Source organism: Panthera pardus, unplaced genomic scaffold (assembly GCF_024362965.1).
Source record: "Panthera pardus isolate Hobbes unplaced genomic scaffold, ASM2436296v1 HiC_scaffold_13, whole genome shotgun sequence".
In the NCBI taxonomy this organism is placed as follows: domain Eukaryota; kingdom Metazoa; phylum Chordata; class Mammalia; order Carnivora; family Felidae; genus Panthera; species Panthera pardus.
The window spans coordinates 3,077,234-3,096,026 of record NW_026526688.1 but is presented as its reverse complement, the minus strand read 5'-3'; the positions used below and the strand labels follow the sequence as shown (position 1 = coordinate 3,096,026).

Genomic DNA, 18,793 nt, shown 5'->3' with positions numbered 1-18,793 from the left:
ACTTAAGTTGTATGAGCAAAGATTCAAATCCACACTATTTAACTCGATTTAGCAGCCATGTCCCTAATGCAGAGTGCTGCCTGAACAGTCCCAGCATCTGTAGACAATACACGGTTTCTGGAGTGAGTTTAAGGCTCTTTTATTACGAATCAAGTAAAAGAAAATGATCTTTTACCAAAAGGAGTCCCATTAACCACATGTAACTGACAAGAAAAGATGTATTTAAATTTTTTTAACTTATTATTTCTAGAATATATTGTTTCCCTTCTGTGACTATAAATGTCATCTCTTGTTTTTCCTCAGTGGAGGTCCTCCTATGTCATGGAGGCATTAATGCAAACACAGACGTTTTAAGGCTAGCTTCCAATCTTCATTTTTCTTTTTCATTTTCGTGGGCATAACCATCAGTGAAACTGTCCTTGTCAGGAGAAAAAAAAAAGTTAACCGTGAATTTGATTTTGCAGGATACAATTATCTGAGGGACTTTTAAATTTAATTTAATTTAATTTAATTTAATTTTATTTTATTTTATTTTATTTTATTTTATTTTATTTTATTTTATTTATTATTTTATTGTAGAGACAGAGAGAGCATGAAGGGGGAGAGGGGCAGACAGAGAGAGAATCCCAAGTAGGCTTTGTGTTGTCAGCCCAGAGCCTGACATGGGGCTCGAACTCACAGACTGCAAGATCATAACCTGAGCCGACATCGTGAGTCAGACTCTTAAATGACTAAACACCCAGGAACCCCTGTTTCAGGGACTTTCTAAACATTAGGATGTCATTATCATGATGGTTATTCTTACCCTGACAACATATCTGTCTGTAAATTAAGCTCGAATATGTTCACCTGTGTCTTGCATCCCATTTTAGCATTATCTTTCTCAGGTGACATTTGAAAATTGCTACACATTTTAATCATAGTTATGGTTAGAATAAAATGTAAGAACATGGCTGTCTGGTTGGTTTGCTAAATTACGAATTGGATCAATACAAGTCTCTTCTCTGTCGGGCTTTTCATTGGTACATCAAACAACAAATGTCACATATTCAATGATGGATCAACATGTGTTGAATGAATGAGTAATTGTCTCGAAGAGTCCAGCCTCTGGGCTTTTGGCAACATGACATTTTGATTGATAGTATAGCCATCACAAGACTTTTGGGCTTCAGATGTTCAATGTTAAATATCATCTGCTTCACTATTGGCAAATAGATCTCATTTCAAATGACAGCCAGAAAAATGCTGAAAGATCCGTGCTAGGAAAGACTGTAAGTTCACACCAGATCCATTAGGGAAGAGGGTTGTGGTGGACTCATGTCTGTCATGGGCACAGACAGAGAAGCACCAGCATGCATGCTTTGTAGTTGTCAGACACGATCAAGTCCAACCTCAGGGTCAGCATGTTTTTCAGCACAATATGATCGGTGATTCCCTTCACGTCCATTACAGTGTCTCTTCTATACTATGTAAGTTTTGTAGTCAGTTTGTTTTCTTCTGTATTTTTTTTTTTAAGTATATATGTGTATCTTTGAGAGAGAGTGTAAGCAGAGGAAAGGCAGAGAGAGGAAGAGAGAATCCCGAGCAGGCTCTGTACTGTCAGCACAGAGTCAAGTGTGTGGCTCAGTCTCATGGACCGTGAGATCATGACCTGAGCTGAAATCAAACATCCCATGCTTAACCGACTGAGCCACCCAGGTGCCCCTGTTTTCATCCACATTTTTAGAAAGAGTCTATCTTTGTTCTGAATGCTAGATTTGAAAGTGGCACAACTAAATAGGAAGGAGCATTTGTAAACATTCCAGCCATTCTCAGAAATGGTCTCAGAATACATTCTGCTGTAAGCGTCCAACAAAAGGTCATATTCTTTCTATGTCTACCTGCTGTGCATCATGTGGGAGTGCTAAGGAGAAAAAAACACAATCTTTGTGATAAATAAACGCGAGTACAAAAGTCAAGAAAATCCTATTATGGGTTAAAACCATCACATGATACATACCCAGAAGCCACTGAGCTTTCTGGGCTAAGAAAGTGTGAGGGGGGTACACCGGGCGTAGAACTGTTGCCCAGCCTTTCATTATTGCCATCGTTAGGGGGCATCTTAATGTCTGCACAGGCATTGGGATCATCTAGAGAGAAACAGAGTGCAGCCTGTCCAAGGCCACTTAAAACAGCCGCCGTTGGATGGGGTAACAATGAGGAGACCGTTTTACAAGACAGTTTAAGTACTCACTCATACTCCTCAGGCATCACTTATTTTCCAAAATGAATTCTACAGATGTGAAATATGACCCGATTTGACCAGATTTCTAAAAAATCAGTTATTACGTGAAGGGAGTGACTTCTGAGTTGCTGATATCAGATAGATCCTTTAAAAAAAATCCTTTAAAAAAATTTTCTTTTTGTTATAAACATGTGAAATCCCAAAGAAGCAAGTCTTGGAATTTTCAGTGCTTTAATTCATCTTTTAATTTGTTTTGAAGTACTTTAGGAAGAATACTATGAAAAGACAATTTTCACATTTGTAACTCATCGATAAAATAACGGTACAAATCATAATGTAAGATATATATTCAACATCTTCATAGCAATAGGTCCTATTTTCTTAAAAAGAAACATGTCCTCTACGACACTGACAACCTCTGGTCTCTTGTATTGATCATTTTGGTAGGAGCTCACTGTGTTTATGTGTTACTGTCGCTCACAGCCGTGTCCTGTGGGAATCCTGGCACGCCCACCAACGGCATGATTGTCAGCAGTGACGGCGTCCTGTTCTCCAGCTCGGTCATCTACGCCTGTTGGGAAGGCTACAAGACCTCGGGGTTAATGATTCGGCACTGCACAGCCAACGGGACCTGGACCGGCACAGCCCCCGACTGTACAAGTTAGTAACAGCTGTCATGTGGGCCCAAGGACGTCACCGACTTGACCGAGAAAAATTTGTTTATTTGTTAAATACTTTATTGATTTTTTTAACACATGGCAAAAACAAGGTCTACATATATATGATGGCTCTATTTATTAGGCAGTTTTAGATCTTTCTTCACCTTCTTATTTATATGGTTGAAAATATTTTCTTCTTTTTAACGTTTACTTATTTTTGAGGGGGTGGAGAGAGAGATTACATGTGTGTAAGCAGGGGGAGGGCAGAGAGGGTGACAGAGAATCTAAAGCAGGCTCTGTGCTGTCAGCAGTGAGACTGAAGTGGGGCTTGAACTCACAAACCGTGAGATCATGACCTGAGCCAAAGTCAGACATGTAACCAACTGAGCCACACAGGTGCCCCCAAAGCTATTTTCATTGGCCAGTGGGTTGGACGTTGGAAAATTGGGGCCAACAAAAGTCAAGGTTTGTCCTCTCTGTAGAACATCTCGTTTGCAGAGAAGTAAGAAAAGCGTTTATTCTCTGATCGCAGCCTTTGTCTCTGTCCTTAACTTTGTGATGAGAGTACACATAATTAAGGACTGGACAGAGATGGCAGCCGGCATCCCCACAGCCAACGAGGATCAAATAGAAACAAGCGATTCCAAACACAGTGTCCCGACAACCAGTCAGCAAACAGCACACAGAGGACAATCCTGCTGTAACAATTTACTACTGAATCAATTTGGTTTGTTTTCATTAAGTTTAATTTTGTATTTATCTTGAGAAAAAGAGAGTGAGCATGGGAGGGGCAGAGAGGAGAGAGAGAGAGAGAGAGAGAGAGAGAGAAAATCCCAAGCAGGTTCTGCGCTGTTGGCACAGAGCCCGAAGTGGGACTCAAACCCACGAACCATGAGATCATGACCTGAGCCGAGACCAAGAGTCAGACACTTAACTGACTGAGCCACCCAAGCGCCCCACTGCTTAATCATTTTGAATATCAGCATAAGGGGAGTAACATGAACAGAAACCATAATGAATTCATTTAATGTTTGTTTTTGTTTTTGTTTTTACCTTTCTAATGCTTTTTGTCTTCTGCTCATTAGTTATAAGCTGTGGGGACCCAGGTACACTGGCCAATGGCATCCAGTTTGGGACGGATTTCACCTTCAATAAGACTGTAAGCTATCAGTGTGACCCTGGCTATCTCCTGGAACCTGTCACATCATCCACCATCCGTTGTACCAAAGACAGTACATGGAATAACAGCAAACCCACCTGCAAAGGTCTGTGTCATTACCTTTCTGGTCTTGCTGACACAGAAGCGTTTGTTGAATTCCATTTCACTGCATTTGCAAGCATTTATGATGTCCTCTATGTGCTAGGAATTCTCGTGAACTCATTTGCAAATAAAATCACTGCCATTTTCTTAATACATTAATCTCAGCTTTACAGATGGGAAAACAGACTAGCAGAGTTAGTAAATGGCTCAGTGTACAAACCAAGATTGGGAGACATCAGCTCCCAAATGATGGGGTACAACCTTTAAGTCTTAAGTATTTTGAATCCCAGTGATGTCCTCTCTCTCGGTAAACATTGTTAACCCCAGATTTATTAAGGCTTAAGACAGGTATGATGGGGAAGAATAATTATAGGACTTTAAACTCCACTTAGAGAAGCCAATCATCAAATAATGGCGGACCATGTTGGTAAACATGATGTTCTGTGGGATTCGGACACTGAGTCTGAAGATGCCCTACAAATATAGAGGTGGTAGAAAAGGTTTATGACTTGGGGGTTGGACTTTGCAGGGAGAGAAGGTCAGGGAGACGCCAGTGGATGTGACTTGAACGATGTAGCTGAGGGCTGGGCTTTGACAGTGAGAAAACAGTGGTGCTGGAGACAGTTGTCCAAAGACAGCGATCTGCACGGTTAGGGCTCCTCTGCCAGCACTGGAGAGAGCACGTGCCAGCTTCCTTATCAGCCGGGCCAGAGTGGGGCAGGAGGGGCACAGGGAGACAAGTGGGGCTTGAGCGTGGCTGGCCCCAAACAAAAATGCAGTGGCTGGTTCTTTGTTGGACTAGGAACCCGGACAGTTCTGGGGGAGTTGTGAGTTGGACCCTGGCAACTGATAGTGAGGAAGCGTTCATCTTCAGTGGGCTCTGAGAGGCAGATGGGTCTTGGGGCTTGCGTGGACAGAGCTCAGTGTGAGGCCTCCGTGAGAGCTGGGTGCTCAACCACCTGGCTCCCTCTCCCTTCCGACGTGGGCCTGTTGGTGGGCCACGTTTTCCCTCCTACCGGTGCGTAAGGATCGCAGAGGCTCCTGTCTTCCGCCAGCCATCATTAATGCTGTGTCTGTTGCAGGCGCTGGATAAACGTTTACTGAAAGTCACAGACTAGTGTCAGGAGCCATCTAGTCACGTGACGTGCTCATGACAGCGACCAATAATTGCACTGGTCTCTGTGATGTCACATGCTTTTGTAGACTTTTGCTCCTCTTTTGAACAGCCAGTGCAGTTGGAAGGAACTCCGTGGGCAACCAGGCCCTTCCAGAAGAGACCACTCTCTCCCTCTGAACCCGTCTGGGGCTAGTCACCTCCTCACGTGATTCTGTGAAACCACGTCGCTCATTACTGTTCCCTCCTAGGGGACTTCTCACTTGATATCCCCTGTCTAGAGCACGTGTCCCCCCTACCCCCTCACATGTGGACTCTCAAGAAATATTGGTTGAAAAAACTGAATAGATGAGAGATAACAGAGAGGCTCATTTCCAACTGCTGACTGTGCATGTGTGACTGTGTCTTCCGACGTGAGAATGCCTGAGTGTGAGCACGCAGAAGAAAATGCAGGTGAGAGTATACACCTGGGTCCCTTCTCTTGCTGCCTTCTGTCATTGGCAAGCCTCCTCCAGTGTGAAAAATCCAGAAAGCTCTTGGATCTTCCAAGAAGATTTGTCGATCGCAGTCCCCAGCCCCCTGCACTTCAGGGTAATGGCTAGACTCTAAGGGGGCTGCCTGGGGCCATGCCAACCACTCATCATCTGTGAGAACTGCGTCCCTGCTCGGGGGCCCCACCGTCAGCTCAGGGCTGATATAATACACTGGGCGGTGGTGTTCCACAGAATCTTCTTAACCATGCAAGTGCTTGGTTTTTAATTATTCGGCAAATGGGTCCACAGCCTATGTCTTTCACATATTATATCTTTATGTGTTAAAAAAACACAGAGCTTGCCAACTATATATATAAATCCAGAAGTCTGTATTCATGTCATATAAGCAAGCCCAGATTTGATTTGTTGTTGAGAACCATCATGAAAAGACATACATTGAATACGGGTATTTCTTCCCTTCTTGGCCTCGTACGTATTGAGAATGTCATGTTCAATCCTGCTTTCTTCCACCGTGTGATATGTTGTGACTTTGCTGTGCTCTTATGTACTTGATCTAAATTAATGAAGAAATATTGGAGAAAAGTTCTATTATCTCGATGTGCTGTCTTCCTCAATAATTCTCGTATTAAAAGAAAACAACCCTAGGTAGATGTCCTTTGTGACCCGGGTAGAATTAAAACGTGCATCCTGTGAGTGTTAGGGTCGTGGCGGACGCTCCGGACGTTCAGTCTCGTCTGTTCTTTGAAACAGCTGTCACGTGTGGCCAGCCTCCTCAAGTACAGCACGGGAAGGTGGAGGGAGCAGATTTCCACTGGGGGTCCAGCATCAGTTACAGCTGCGTGGACGGCTTCCAGCCCTCTCACTCCGCCATCCTCTCCTGCGAAGGCCGTGGGGTGTGGAAAGGGGAGGTGCCCCAGTGCCTACGTAAGTCCCCCAGTAATGCTTGTTCCTGGGTCACGTTGCACTGGACCATGAGGAGCACCCTCAGCTCCCGGTGTGAGGAGAACAGCGACGTGTCCTCTATAGCCATGCTACCGTGTGCAAACGTTCACGCTTGAGACCTCCCCGCTCAAATGCGCATTCTGCCCCTCGGTCATTTCCCAGTTTAATAGTTGTCCCCAAAGATTTCGCAGACCCTGGTTACGCGACCCGAGTGGGCTGACCCGACGCGGCGGCTCCTATTGTTGGCTGACTGCCTTGCTGTCTCCAACAGCTGTGTTCTGCGGAGACCCCGGCACCCCCGCGGAGGGGCGGCTCAGTGGCAAAAGCTTCACCTATAAATCTGAAGTCTTCTTCCAGTGCAAACCTCCCTTCATACTGGTGGGGTCCTCGAGAAGAACCTGCCAGGCCGACGGCACGTGGAGCGGCACCCAGCCCACCTGCATCGGTAGGAACGTTGGCAAGACCACCCCGAGGGCGTTCGGGGGTGGGGACCCGCACGCTAAAACGGGACCGTTTGTGGCTTCACAGATCCTGTGCCCACAGATGGTTCGTTGGGCAAGCCCTCATCGGCTACTCCGATTAAATCCTACAGATCAACTTTGGACTTGAATTTAGGTCTTGTTTCCCTGTCTGCACCTCAAGCGGCAGGAGCATTCTTTCAGGGAAAGACGGCTTTGTTGAAGACACTGTCATTGCCCTTCTCCAAAGCCACCATCACCGGGAAGACGGCCTGGCTGTTGTTTGGGCGTCGTCCCCTTGGTGCCAGTCTGTCTTCACTGGCCAGTCCCTACTGACCCACCCACACCAGCAGTGGTGGAAGGTGACCTTGGAATATGGCAACGACACTTACAAGTCAGAAGACGCTTTCCATATGATTTAAGCCCTGCCTTTTTATGTTGCATTTCTGTCTCCTAGAAAGGATTCAGATACAAGCTGTATTTGTCAAAAGTCAAATTCTTAGTGGCAGAGAAACATTACCCTTTATTTCTGTTAAGAGCAATTTTCTTCATACCTCATGGCTGCAGATTCATGTTGATTGATGGGTTAATTTTTTCACCAGCTGTACTGAGCCAAGGAGTAGATGTTCTGCATCTTTGTAGTAAACAATTAATGATCTATAGTCATGGTTTCTAAGAAATTGACTGATTACTACTTAAACACAAAGAGCTTCAGGAATAATTTCCTTGAAGCACTGCCTTTTTTTTTTATTAATAGACATGTTTACTGCTATTTCATTTAAACCGTTGCTACACGGTTCCTATCTCTATACTAAGAAATGGTTTTCTTCCTTCCAATAGGTTAGTTTCTCTCGAAAACAATTTTTTTTGTAAGTTAGGTGATTTTTTTCATACGAGCATCTAGAGAGCAGCAAATAATAAAGCTACACGCTCCTCATTGCTCAAGTCCTACACTTTTGGGGAGAGAAATGTCACTTTTGGTCTACCATAGGCCTCAACTTTGAAGCACTAAATATATTTCCCATTTTGAAGTCTCGAGGAAAATTAACTCAAGAAATTTGCAATCATGTAATGGATGACTGAAAGAGATGACCACTAGTGAACTCCTTAAGAACCGAGGGATCATAATAATTATTGAAGACAGCATATTAGTGGACCAACCAGTATACTATGTCTGACCAGAAAATGGAAAAGAGTGTTCATTCTGATACAGAAAATAATACACAGAGCAATTTAGAATCTGATAAAGAACTAAAGAGGAATACCTAAAGAAGTCTGAAAAGAAGATGAAAATAGCAATTTACTTTGATTTTTAACTTTAATGCAAAACATCTTACCTATCTGCCAAAATATAATTTTCTCAATTTTTTATACTTTGTCTATTTTTAGAGAGAGAGAGAGAGAGGGAGAGGGAGGGAATGAGCAGGGGCGGGGTGGAGAGAGAAGGAGAGAGGATCCCAAGCAGACTCCGGGCTCAGCGCAGAGCCCTATGCGGGGCTCGATCTCGAGACCGTGAGATCATGACCTGACCCGAAATCCAGAGTCGGGCACTTAACCAACGGAGCCACCCGGACCCTCCCAGTTTTCTTAAAATTTTATGACCTTTGAGTAAAAATGTTAGAATCCCTAGAGTAACCGTATCTGGCGCTCTTTGTTTTGTTTTGTTTTGTTTTTCTGTGCGCTTCAGATCCAGCTCATAACAGCTGCCCAGACCCCGGCACTCCACACTTCGGAATACAGAATAGCTCCAGAGGATATGAGGTATTCCATTTTTATTTCACCCTGTTTCCCTGTAAGTATAAAATGCAAGTGACACTCGAACATGTGCGCATGGCTTCACGTACCCTGATTCATCGTATATTTGCGGAGATACATTGATTCGGAGAGGATGCCCACGTGATATTTTAACCGTCAAAATTGGGATAGCTGGATGCATCTTAATTCACACAGTAGCAATTGTCATATTGATTTCTACTTGAAAGTTTGCATGACGTGATGTTTTTTGTTCGCTGAACTGTCGTGGCAGTTCTCCAGAGTGACTGGTCACTGAATAGCCACACGTAACAATACCCTGTTCAGTGACCCGATGCATCATGGGCAAATGATACTAGATTTTAGAGACAAAAACAGAAGAAAACGCATTCAGCCTCCTCAGCTAGTAGGCTTACTTTGTGATATTTCTTCTCCATGCCACCTCTGTGTATGAACTATTTGCATACTTGATATCACGTTTGACGTTCGTTTGCCTTTTTAAATAAAAAGTACATGAACGCGTTAGGTAGTATTTAGAGGAATAACCAAAACTGGGAGGTAATGAACCTTGAAATAAAATGTTTCCACCATCTTAAGTGATCAAGTGACTTCACAGCTCGATGATGAGATGGCTTTGAAAGCCACAGTTAAATATGTGTAGTGCATTCAAGTTAGAGAGCCCACTAATTTAGAATAAAAAGCCTTTTCTCTTCAGCCACTTCACTGAGGCTTTCCTGAAACCTAACATATTCTTTCTTGGTTGGCTCTAACACACCTTGGCTACTTCCTGATGGCATTCCTATACCCCCCAGAGGAACTTGTCGTAGGTACCTGTGAGGCACAATCTGGCGTATTTTATGTTAGGTGTCGAATATGGCCCACTCCTCAGGGAAATGCTTACTGGCATGTAGAAATGTCATGCCACATATACGCCAAGGCCTGCAAATACTATACTGAGTAATGCTCTCATTGACTCCCCACGGGTTCCTTATCTGCCCTCAAAGAGCCCACGTGAAGTCCACATTTAGTGACTGCACTCGGCATCCTATCCCTGGGATCTATCTTAAGAAACTAATAGGAATGGATAAATTTCTCACTCCTCTGATGACAAAATCAAGTTACACTAACAAGAATGATAGGTTGGATCCAAAAGCAAGATTTGCTAATACTTGAAAGACACAGACGCCATCCTTTAAGGAGATGGCTAACCCTGTCAGAGGAATCGTCCCAAAATGTTTCTTGTTTCTTCTTTCGTTTTCGTCAGGACACATTAAGTTGTGAATATAACAGAGTTTTGTTTTCTTCAGCACTGCGTTCTGCAACATGCTCACGCAGAGTGAGCCGCTTCGGTTTTAGAACATCCCTTGTCATGCTGTGTTCATTACGCAAGTTAAATGCTGCCCTCCAGTCTCCGGCGGGCCACGTCCCGTCAATTCATAAACACCAGGTTAATTTACAGTGATCAATCTGGACTGGCCAGGCATCTTCTGCTAAAAGATACTCTATTGAGAAGGACACTGTCTTTTCCTCCGACCAGTACCTGATAGAGCCTCTCTCTTTTCTTCTTGCTGGTAAATAACGTCGCGTATTTGCCAGGAGGTCCGATTGGGGTCAGTGACATCCTGACAAGGAAATTCGATGGAGGGTATTCCTGATAGGTGATGGATTACTCTTTACCCATCTCTGCATCTCAAATCCGTTATTCCTTTGCAGTTTAGGTAAATTTGATTTTTTTTTTTTTTCTGTATAAATTCCAATCTCTACTTTCAGGTGCCAGTGGTAAGGAACAGCTTGTTTATTTTTTATTTTTTTTCTGACACGCTTCATCACTATTCAGTGCAGCAACTATTGCCCCATGTTTTACTCATAGTTCTTCTTCCCAAAATCCCAATGAGGGAGATAGGGACTGACCCAGATGGGAAGACACATGTAGAGGAATTAAGGACCTGGTTTGAATCCTCTGAGCAAGAATCAGGTGCACTCTTCACCTGTGCACTTACATGGCTTCATAATTCATGCCTTAGGAACCCACTTGGTCCCATTCCGAACCACAGGGTGCGCAAAGCCGCCTTCCAGGCGTAGACCACCTTTCTGTGAGCGTACTTCTCTTCCGTTTTCTGTTCTCCCCAACCTGCATGTCCCGGATATAAGTGATCGGTGACCAGGGGAGATCATTGATTCCCTTCAACACACGACCATCACTGATCCTCAAAAAACATGTCTACAGACCGCTGGGAACCTTCCCTTCAAGGCATTTCCAGTTAGGTTGGGGAAGTAGATAAACGTACAGGTGCTTCTAGGACATTGCAGTAAGAAGCATATGATGCATCCTTGGAAGGTCAGGAAAGAATGTGCAGAAGTGAAAGTTAGCAAGATATCAACAACTAAGGGGGGGGGGGTAGGTGAGGTTGTGAAGGTCTATTGGGAAGATACTTCAGGTATGCGGGTGGCAATAAAGAGTTCAAGTATCTGCTGCTTCGGGAGGATAGACTGAGTTTTGAGAGATTCTACGATAGAGCAGGAGCTGGCCAATCCCCAGCAGTGTCAACAAAAGCAATTGGGTAAAGCCAACACCTTAAATAGGGATAGCAGGAAATAATGGAGAAGGGAAAAAAATTATTATAATCTGAAGACACAGAGGGCCAAAAGGAAAGAGAAAAACCGTTCTTTCGTCACCCAAGTAAACTCCCTCTTAAATGACCACAGTTCTCTGTACCTGCCTGTATCCTCACCTCGTGCATTGAGCAACTCGGCCATAACACACAGTTGAAACGTCCATGCTGGCTCAAACAATGGCCTGACATGGAAGAGAGATGTCACTCGCGTGTCTTACCCTGGAATGAGCTTTCCAGCGTGATGCCATTGTATCTCGCACGTCCGCTCCGCCTCTGAAGCCCATGTTGGATTTCCTCTCTAGGTCGGAAGCACCGTGTTTTTCAGGTGCAGAAAAGGTTACCACATCCAAGGTTCTACGACTCGGACTTGCCTGGCAAATTTAACTTGGAGTGGAATACAGACAGAATGTATACGTAAGTGTGATTTCTTCCACTGCAGCCAGCCACAGCCTATGTGTTCTCGAACCTCTGGGAGGCGTTTGCCCTCAAGGGAAATAATGAGGAATTGCCTGATTTTTGTTTGTTTGATCATTTCTAATTCCCTAGACCAGAATTTCTCAGAGTTTGATTCCCTAGAACTAGCAGCATCAGCGTCACCTGGGAGTTGGGTAGTGATTAAAATTCTCAAGCTGTGGCCCCAGACTTTGGGAATCAGAAACTCAGGGGCTGGAACCCCAGCGGGAGCAAAAAGGAGGGACAGCACGCTATCATCACCCAGCTCTGCGGGTGATACTGGGGCACGCTAAGGTCTGAGAACATGCCCTAAACCAAACACAAGTGAATGACATCGGTAACACTCACAGAAAGGAAACTTTCTTATCCATGCTATTATTCTTCTAGAATGTTTACATTAGATTATTAAAGAGAGGGTAAAATGGATCATGAAATATGTCATGATATTAATAGAAATATCTTAAATGTTATTTTTTTATTTTAGAGAAAGAGCGAGCAGGGGAGAGGGCGGTGGGGGGGGGGAGAGAGAGAGAGAGAGAGAGAGAGAGAGAGAGAGAGAGAGAGAGAGAGAGAATCTCAAGCAGGCTCCAAGCTCAGTGTGGAGCCTGAAATGGGTTGTGATCCCACAACCCTGGGATCATGACCTGAGCCCAAATCAAGAGTCAGACGCTCAACCGACTGAGCCACCCAGGCGCCCCTTAAACGTTATTTTTGAAGTCCATATGAATTTATCATTCAAATTGTTATGTAGGATAAAATTTTATTTTGTGACTTAATCATGAGAAATAGAAAAGATATTGTGGGAACAATTCATAAGTCAGTATTTCACCCTCTATCAGCTTAATGAAATAAAAAATTTTAATCTTACTGTGTTAAATAAGAGAATCAAAAAAAGTAGAATGTCATGAAAAATTCTTTTAATGGTGTATAAAATGTGATTTTTGTGTATTTATCAGTATTATCAGATGTATATTTAATTCAAAGCTATCATCTCTAATACTCTAGTCAAATGATACATGTGGATATTATGTGTGCACAGATATGCATATATATGTGTATATATATTTGCATATAGACTTGTATGTCTGTGTATATGTACATATACAAACACGTGTGTGTTTGTGTCTGTGGATCTTGGAGCTTGCTAATATCAGGTATTCGTATGTTGAAAGTTTACTGAAGCAGAAAATAGTATGATACTTAAAACAGTTGCATTCATAATTTTAATGTTGTCAACTTGTTTTATAATCATCTGCGAAGAAGTCCATTTCTTGAGACATACGTAAGAAGTTACTTGAGATTTAAACATTGCAATCTTACTTACTCCTAAATTACATTTTAAGAGAAGTAAGAATCTATAACATTGCACTCAGCTTTCTAAACATAAATCAAATTTTTACCAAAATTATTGACTTAACTCAATAACAGCCTTGTTAGCTGCCATCAGACAAAAATCAAGGCATATTTCTTTTTTGTGGGGGAGGCTGGGTGGCTCAGTTGGTTGAGCATCCAACTCTTGATTTGGGCTCAGGTCATGATCCCAGGGTCGTGGGATCGAGCCCTAAGTAGGGGTCCATACAGAGTGTGGAACCTGCTTGGGATTCTCTCTCTCCCTTTGTTCCTCCCCCTCTTGCACATGTGCAGTCTCTCTCTCTCTCTCTTTCTCTCTCAATCTCTTTAAAATAAAAATTGAAGGGATGCCTGGGTGGCTCTTGGTTAAGCATTCAACTCTTGACTTTACCTCAGACCCTGATCTCATGGTTCGTGGGTTCAAGCCCCGCATTGGGCTCTGCACAGTCCGTGCAGAGCCTGCTTGGGATTCTCTCTCGCTCCCTCTCTTTCTGCCTCTCTCCACCCATCTTGTCAGGCTCTTTCTCTCCCTCTCAAAATAAATAAATAAACTTAAAAAAATTAAAATGAAATATAAATTTTAAAAAAAGTGTATTTCTATACCTGTGCCGATCTGTGTGTGTTTAGCTTATAGGGTTGGTCTTTTAAGGAAATGTGACATATCATTTATCTTAATAGTATGTCAGAAGTGATCTATTTATTTCAGTGCTCTGATTTATATTCTAAATTTCTACACGTAATTAATTACACACACTTATATGCAGACAGGGAGAGTAGAGAGAGGAGGGGGCAGGGAGGGAAGGATAGGTAGGGAGAGCTGGCAAATCCCAAGTTTTCATGATGTTAAAAGTTTCAGGGAATATTGGGGATATCTCAAGATACCATACTCTCAATTTTAAGTTGCAGCCTGACTTTGCAGCCACTTCCAGATTTTGCCGTAGTTCCTTATTTCTTTAGACTCTAACTCTATCTTACGCAACGTGCCAGCGCTTCCTAACAGAACGCGTGCCGTTTCAGCCCACGCCTGCAGACAGCCAGAAACGCCAGCCCACGCGGACGTGAGAGCGATAGACCTCCCCACCTTCGGTTACACCTTGGTGTACACCTGCCATCCGGGGTTCTTCCTCGCGGCCGGGTCTGAGCACAGGACGTGTAAAGCAGATATGAGGTGGACGGGAAAATCGCCTGTCTGTAAAAGTAAGTCGCTGATGAGGGAGTGAACGCCCCTCCCTGCCGAGCCCCTAGCAGGAGCATCAACTGCCCATCGGGCTAGCTTCCGTCGTAAGATCCATAAGTAAACAGCATCATGGAAGTGGTGTCGGTCACCCCAGCTGAATCTGTGCTTCATGTGGTGAGCTGTGTGTGTGAACGTGTGCGTAGTAAGTGTTTGGTACAACGGAGGCATAGTCTAAGTAGACATGTAGGTTTTACTATTTGCTATTCACACTTGAAGCCGCAGAGAAAAGCTGTCTGGTTCAAGAAAAACATCATGCGCTAAAAGGCCAATAATACACACCGTATTTTTGGAAAATGTATTTTTTTTTTTGATGAAAATGGGCAAATATCGCCCAGGATTGGTGGATATATAAACGAAGCCGTTATTTTTAAGACCACAGGCTGTTTGGTGGCGGGATATACATCTGTGTATTCTTTACATTGGTTCAAATTACAAAAGCGATTGGCACGAAGGTGATGCATTAATTACCCACATATTTGTGTACTTACAAATGAGAGCCCCAAGACAGGGTCAGATCTGATGACAGCTGAACTTTGAGATTCCCCACCAAACACAGGTGACACACGCATCAAATACTACATGGCATAAACACTAAGTATGGAGTGTGATAAAATCTGTGACTTTAGTTTTACTCTCTGGAAGCCTATTTATATTTCCAAATTAGGAATTCTTGTCTCCCTTGCCCTTCTCCATCAGATGCAGAAGAATACGAACTTTAAAAAGGTAATTTGTAGTTTGATGCAGACCTATAAACGCTAAGAGATTTTGAGTTAAATCCAACGTGATAGACCAAAGTAAACGTCCTGCAAGGGAAACAATTTGGTGTTATTCAATATCTGTCGATTTGTACTTCCGTTGATTTGGGTGAGGACTTGGAAAGTCAAGAGAGGCTACGAAATCTTAGCTGTTCTGTATGCCACCTTTCACTGGTGGCTAGCATATCCCAAATAGGATCGAGAAAATGGATATCAACCACCCTCGTTTGCAAGGCTCTCTGTTGTAGCACACCACACAGACATGCACCTGTCACAGCTGCACTGGTTTTCACCATTAAGCTCCGTTTTTTTTGACAAACACAAAGGATACTCTGCTGTGAATGTAGGGGTTTAAATGGATATGTAGAAGACATTCCTATTTTGTACCTCCAAGCAATCTGGAGAAAGGAAAATTGCCTCAATTTGACATTTTTTCAAACTTATTCAAAAATAAATGTTTTTGAAAATGATAATTTGTCTTTTTACTTGTAGGTAAAGGAGTGGGAGAAGTTAATGAGACAGTTACTAAAACTCCAGGTTTGTATTCCAGAACAGTCCTAGATCTCAACCACATAAGCGATTTGTTCTCTACTCTGTACAGGGAAACAGATTTTAACACGCAGACTTCCAATTCCACTAGACCGTGAGCGGGTTAGCGATCCAGCCACCTAGCACGCCGAGCCCACACACATTTCTTTCTTTCCTGACGGTGGTTTGTTAACGGAATGACAACACTTTACTTAAGACGAGAACCTGCGGCACGATCACACACGGTTTCATTAAAAGGTGCCTCGGGCATTGTGTGGGCAGAAACGGACTCGAACTGTTGATCACAGGATGTGATATAATGGAGAGCCTTATAAAGAGGGTTGCGATTCTTTCCTCTAAACCGGAAGCTGATGTGAATGAGGCATTGGGACAACGTCAGCTGTTACCTTGAGCCGATCGGATGTAGAGCTCCATTTTTTCCCCCGTATCTCCATAATCCAGGCATCCTCTGCCTCCCAACGTGTTAATTATTGCTTTTTGTTGTATGTGGTGCCTTGCTAGATGCATCACACAGAAAATCGAAAGATGCAGTTCTGTTTCCTAAGCGACATGCTTACTGCTCCAAATCCTCTGTGTTATAAAGTTAGAGACTCTTTTCATCATGCACTGTGTCCCCAACTTACAATGTAAGTCAACCTTTTTTTTTAACAGATCTAGAAAACTTGCATACATATATAAGGTCATTTCCCTAGTAGTTTCCTTATTCGACTTTGAACACCGATCTTTTAGACAGGAAGGTCTGTCCTGACATCAGATGCGGAAACCGTATGTGTAACGCTCTCGTTGAGTCACAACGCTGTGTTAAAACACCGCAGTCTCAGCGGGGCCAATGTCCCGACACGATGAAAGGAATTTTTCCAACGTACGCCATGAAGTGTAAAAACTCCTTCTTAAAATCGCCATTCAAATGTTATTTACAAACCAAATACGGAAATCAATAGTCTTTATCCAGACAACATTGTCCGCAGTGAAAGGAAACACAATCTGTTGCTGTGATGGTGTGTTTGTTCTGTTTTTGTTTGCTTATTTTTTTGTTTCAGATATGGAGATACTTGCATACTTTATTTTGAAGGTGCATCCATCCTCATCAGTCCACCTTCTCTCATTCCCTCCGAGGGGACTTGCTAATTGTGGTTGTCTGTCGAGGTAGCACGTCGTAACAAATCTCTGCTTGCGGCTGTTGTGTCACGCTGCAAACCAGCAGCAACAGAGCAGATGAGAAGGCCCCCAGGGATCACCGTCACCACATTGCTGATGGCCATGTTGATACAAGCAAGCCAGCTCTGGGACGCTGGTTACACCTTCCTGCACCCAGTCAGGCATGACCATTCCTCTGATACACCAACAAGAGCCACTCGTCAGTGACGGGCTGGAACCAGTACATTCATAGCTTCAGCCGAGTGGGTACATTCTCGTGTAGGGAAAACAACCTTGATAGGATTCTAAAGCCTGTTAATTTTAGTGAAGGAAAATACAGTCTTGTCAGGTTTGCCTGAAAACTGGGCCCCCAAACGGCTGCTGATAGACAGGCAGAAGTGTTGAACGTCCCTTATCTATAAGCAGCTGTGTGCGATGTCGTGTTGGTATCGTAGTTTTTAACCTTTCCTAAACTTATAAAAAGCACTATGATCGCAAGCTGAGTCTACTGAGAGCCACGGGAAGGGCCGACACTCGCTCCTTCTTGGCTGCCTCCCTAGCTGGGCTTGGTTTCATAGGCACAGCCGAGCTGGCAAGACAGGACGATGGCCAGTTGCGCTGAAAGGGGCACATGAACGTAGATAGTCTATGTGTGTCCTAGAAATTGGTTCCAGCAAGTGGATTTGCTAAAAAACTTGATTTAGGGAGAAATGCATCTTCACATATATCCGTGGCATTTGACATCGTTGCCTCTAACTTTCTTAGCAATCAGGGATGTTTTTCACAAGAATAGAAGAACGTGGGTGGGTGGGTTGGGATCTCCTTGTGAGATAAAGACCTCCCGCCCCAGAGCACTTGTGTCTTTATGAGCTGGGTGGGCGCCCTTTACTGCCGCTTTGACGTGCAAGCTTTCTGAGGGCAGGCAGTTCCTGGTGGATGATACGTGCCAGCTCCCTGAGCTTTCTGTGTCTTCCAAAGAGTCGACCTGGATGTTAACGAACAACCGGTCGTGGTTTCCTGGGTCAGTCTAACATCTTATTATTAGACACAATAACCTCACCTCATATCAGTCGCTCTGGTTCACCGCACCCTCTGGCCTTGGCAGCTCCGTTAAAAAAGGAACGTTTTGGCACCTAAAGTATTTCTCCCACAAATCAACACACGGACGTGGGGGTGCATCTCACAGCAGTCTCCCTCCCCATTCCATTTCCATCGCATACATGCCGTAGAGGGCCTGGGATAGGTCATCTCTGTCCTCATCACCGTCATGATCTGTGATCTCTCACTCAACACGTATTATGCCTCTGTGTTGTAGAATATCTAAATTTAATTTTTCTGTGTGAGCTAACATTCCTCTGGTTTTTCCCCCCCCCCACAGTTCCTTCAGATGTATTTTTTATCAATTCAGTGTGGAAGGGATATTATGAATATTTAGGGAAAAGACAACCCGCAACTCTAACAGTTGACTGGTTCAACGCAACAAGTAGTAAGGTGAACGCGACCTTCCTCGAAGCCTCGCAGGTGGAGCTGAAATTGACAGGTAGGCCCTGAGGAGTTTCATTTTCCTCAACGAAGAATGTGGGCCGAGGCAGACCCTCTATCTCCTCACAGAGGCGGGAGCTACCATTTATTAAATGCTCATTAAAATTACATTGGCTTTGCATAAGCTGTGTCTCATGGGATCCTCTCGATAGCCATGGTAGGTTGGTATTCTCATTTTTAAAGATTACAGAACCAGCCCAGAAAAGCTAATTAATGTGCTTGCGATTATGCATGTGACATACTAAGTCAAA

General features: G+C 43.7%; 1 protein-coding gene across 5 annotated transcripts in view; it reads left to right on the top strand.

Moving 5' to 3' along the window:
* The window catches only part of CSMD1 (CUB and Sushi multiple domains 1), a 2,004,702-nt gene that overhangs the window by 1,968,655 nt on the left and 17,254 nt on the right, over nt 1–18,793 (top strand). For 3 of the 5 annotated variants that reach the window (XM_053900776.1, XM_053900774.1, XM_019428030.2), the window contains 9 exons: nt 2,708–2,884; nt 3,969–4,148; nt 6,503–6,676; nt 6,966–7,139; nt 8,840–8,913; nt 11,822–11,933; nt 14,340–14,519; nt 15,807–15,851; nt 18,379–18,540. In XM_053900776.1, coding sequence (XP_053756751.1) covers nt 2,708–2,884; nt 3,969–4,148; nt 6,503–6,676; nt 6,966–7,139; nt 8,840–8,913; nt 11,822–11,933; nt 14,340–14,519; nt 15,807–15,851; nt 18,379–18,540 — 1,278 coding nt within the window. Of the gene's footprint in view, nt 1–2,707; nt 2,885–3,968; nt 4,149–6,502; nt 6,677–6,965; nt 7,140–8,839; nt 8,914–11,821; nt 11,934–14,339; nt 14,520–15,806; nt 15,852–15,915; nt 17,804–18,378; nt 18,541–18,793 lie in introns of those variants that run through there. The other 2 variants (XM_053900775.1, XM_053900777.1) reach the window with 2 other exon arrangements.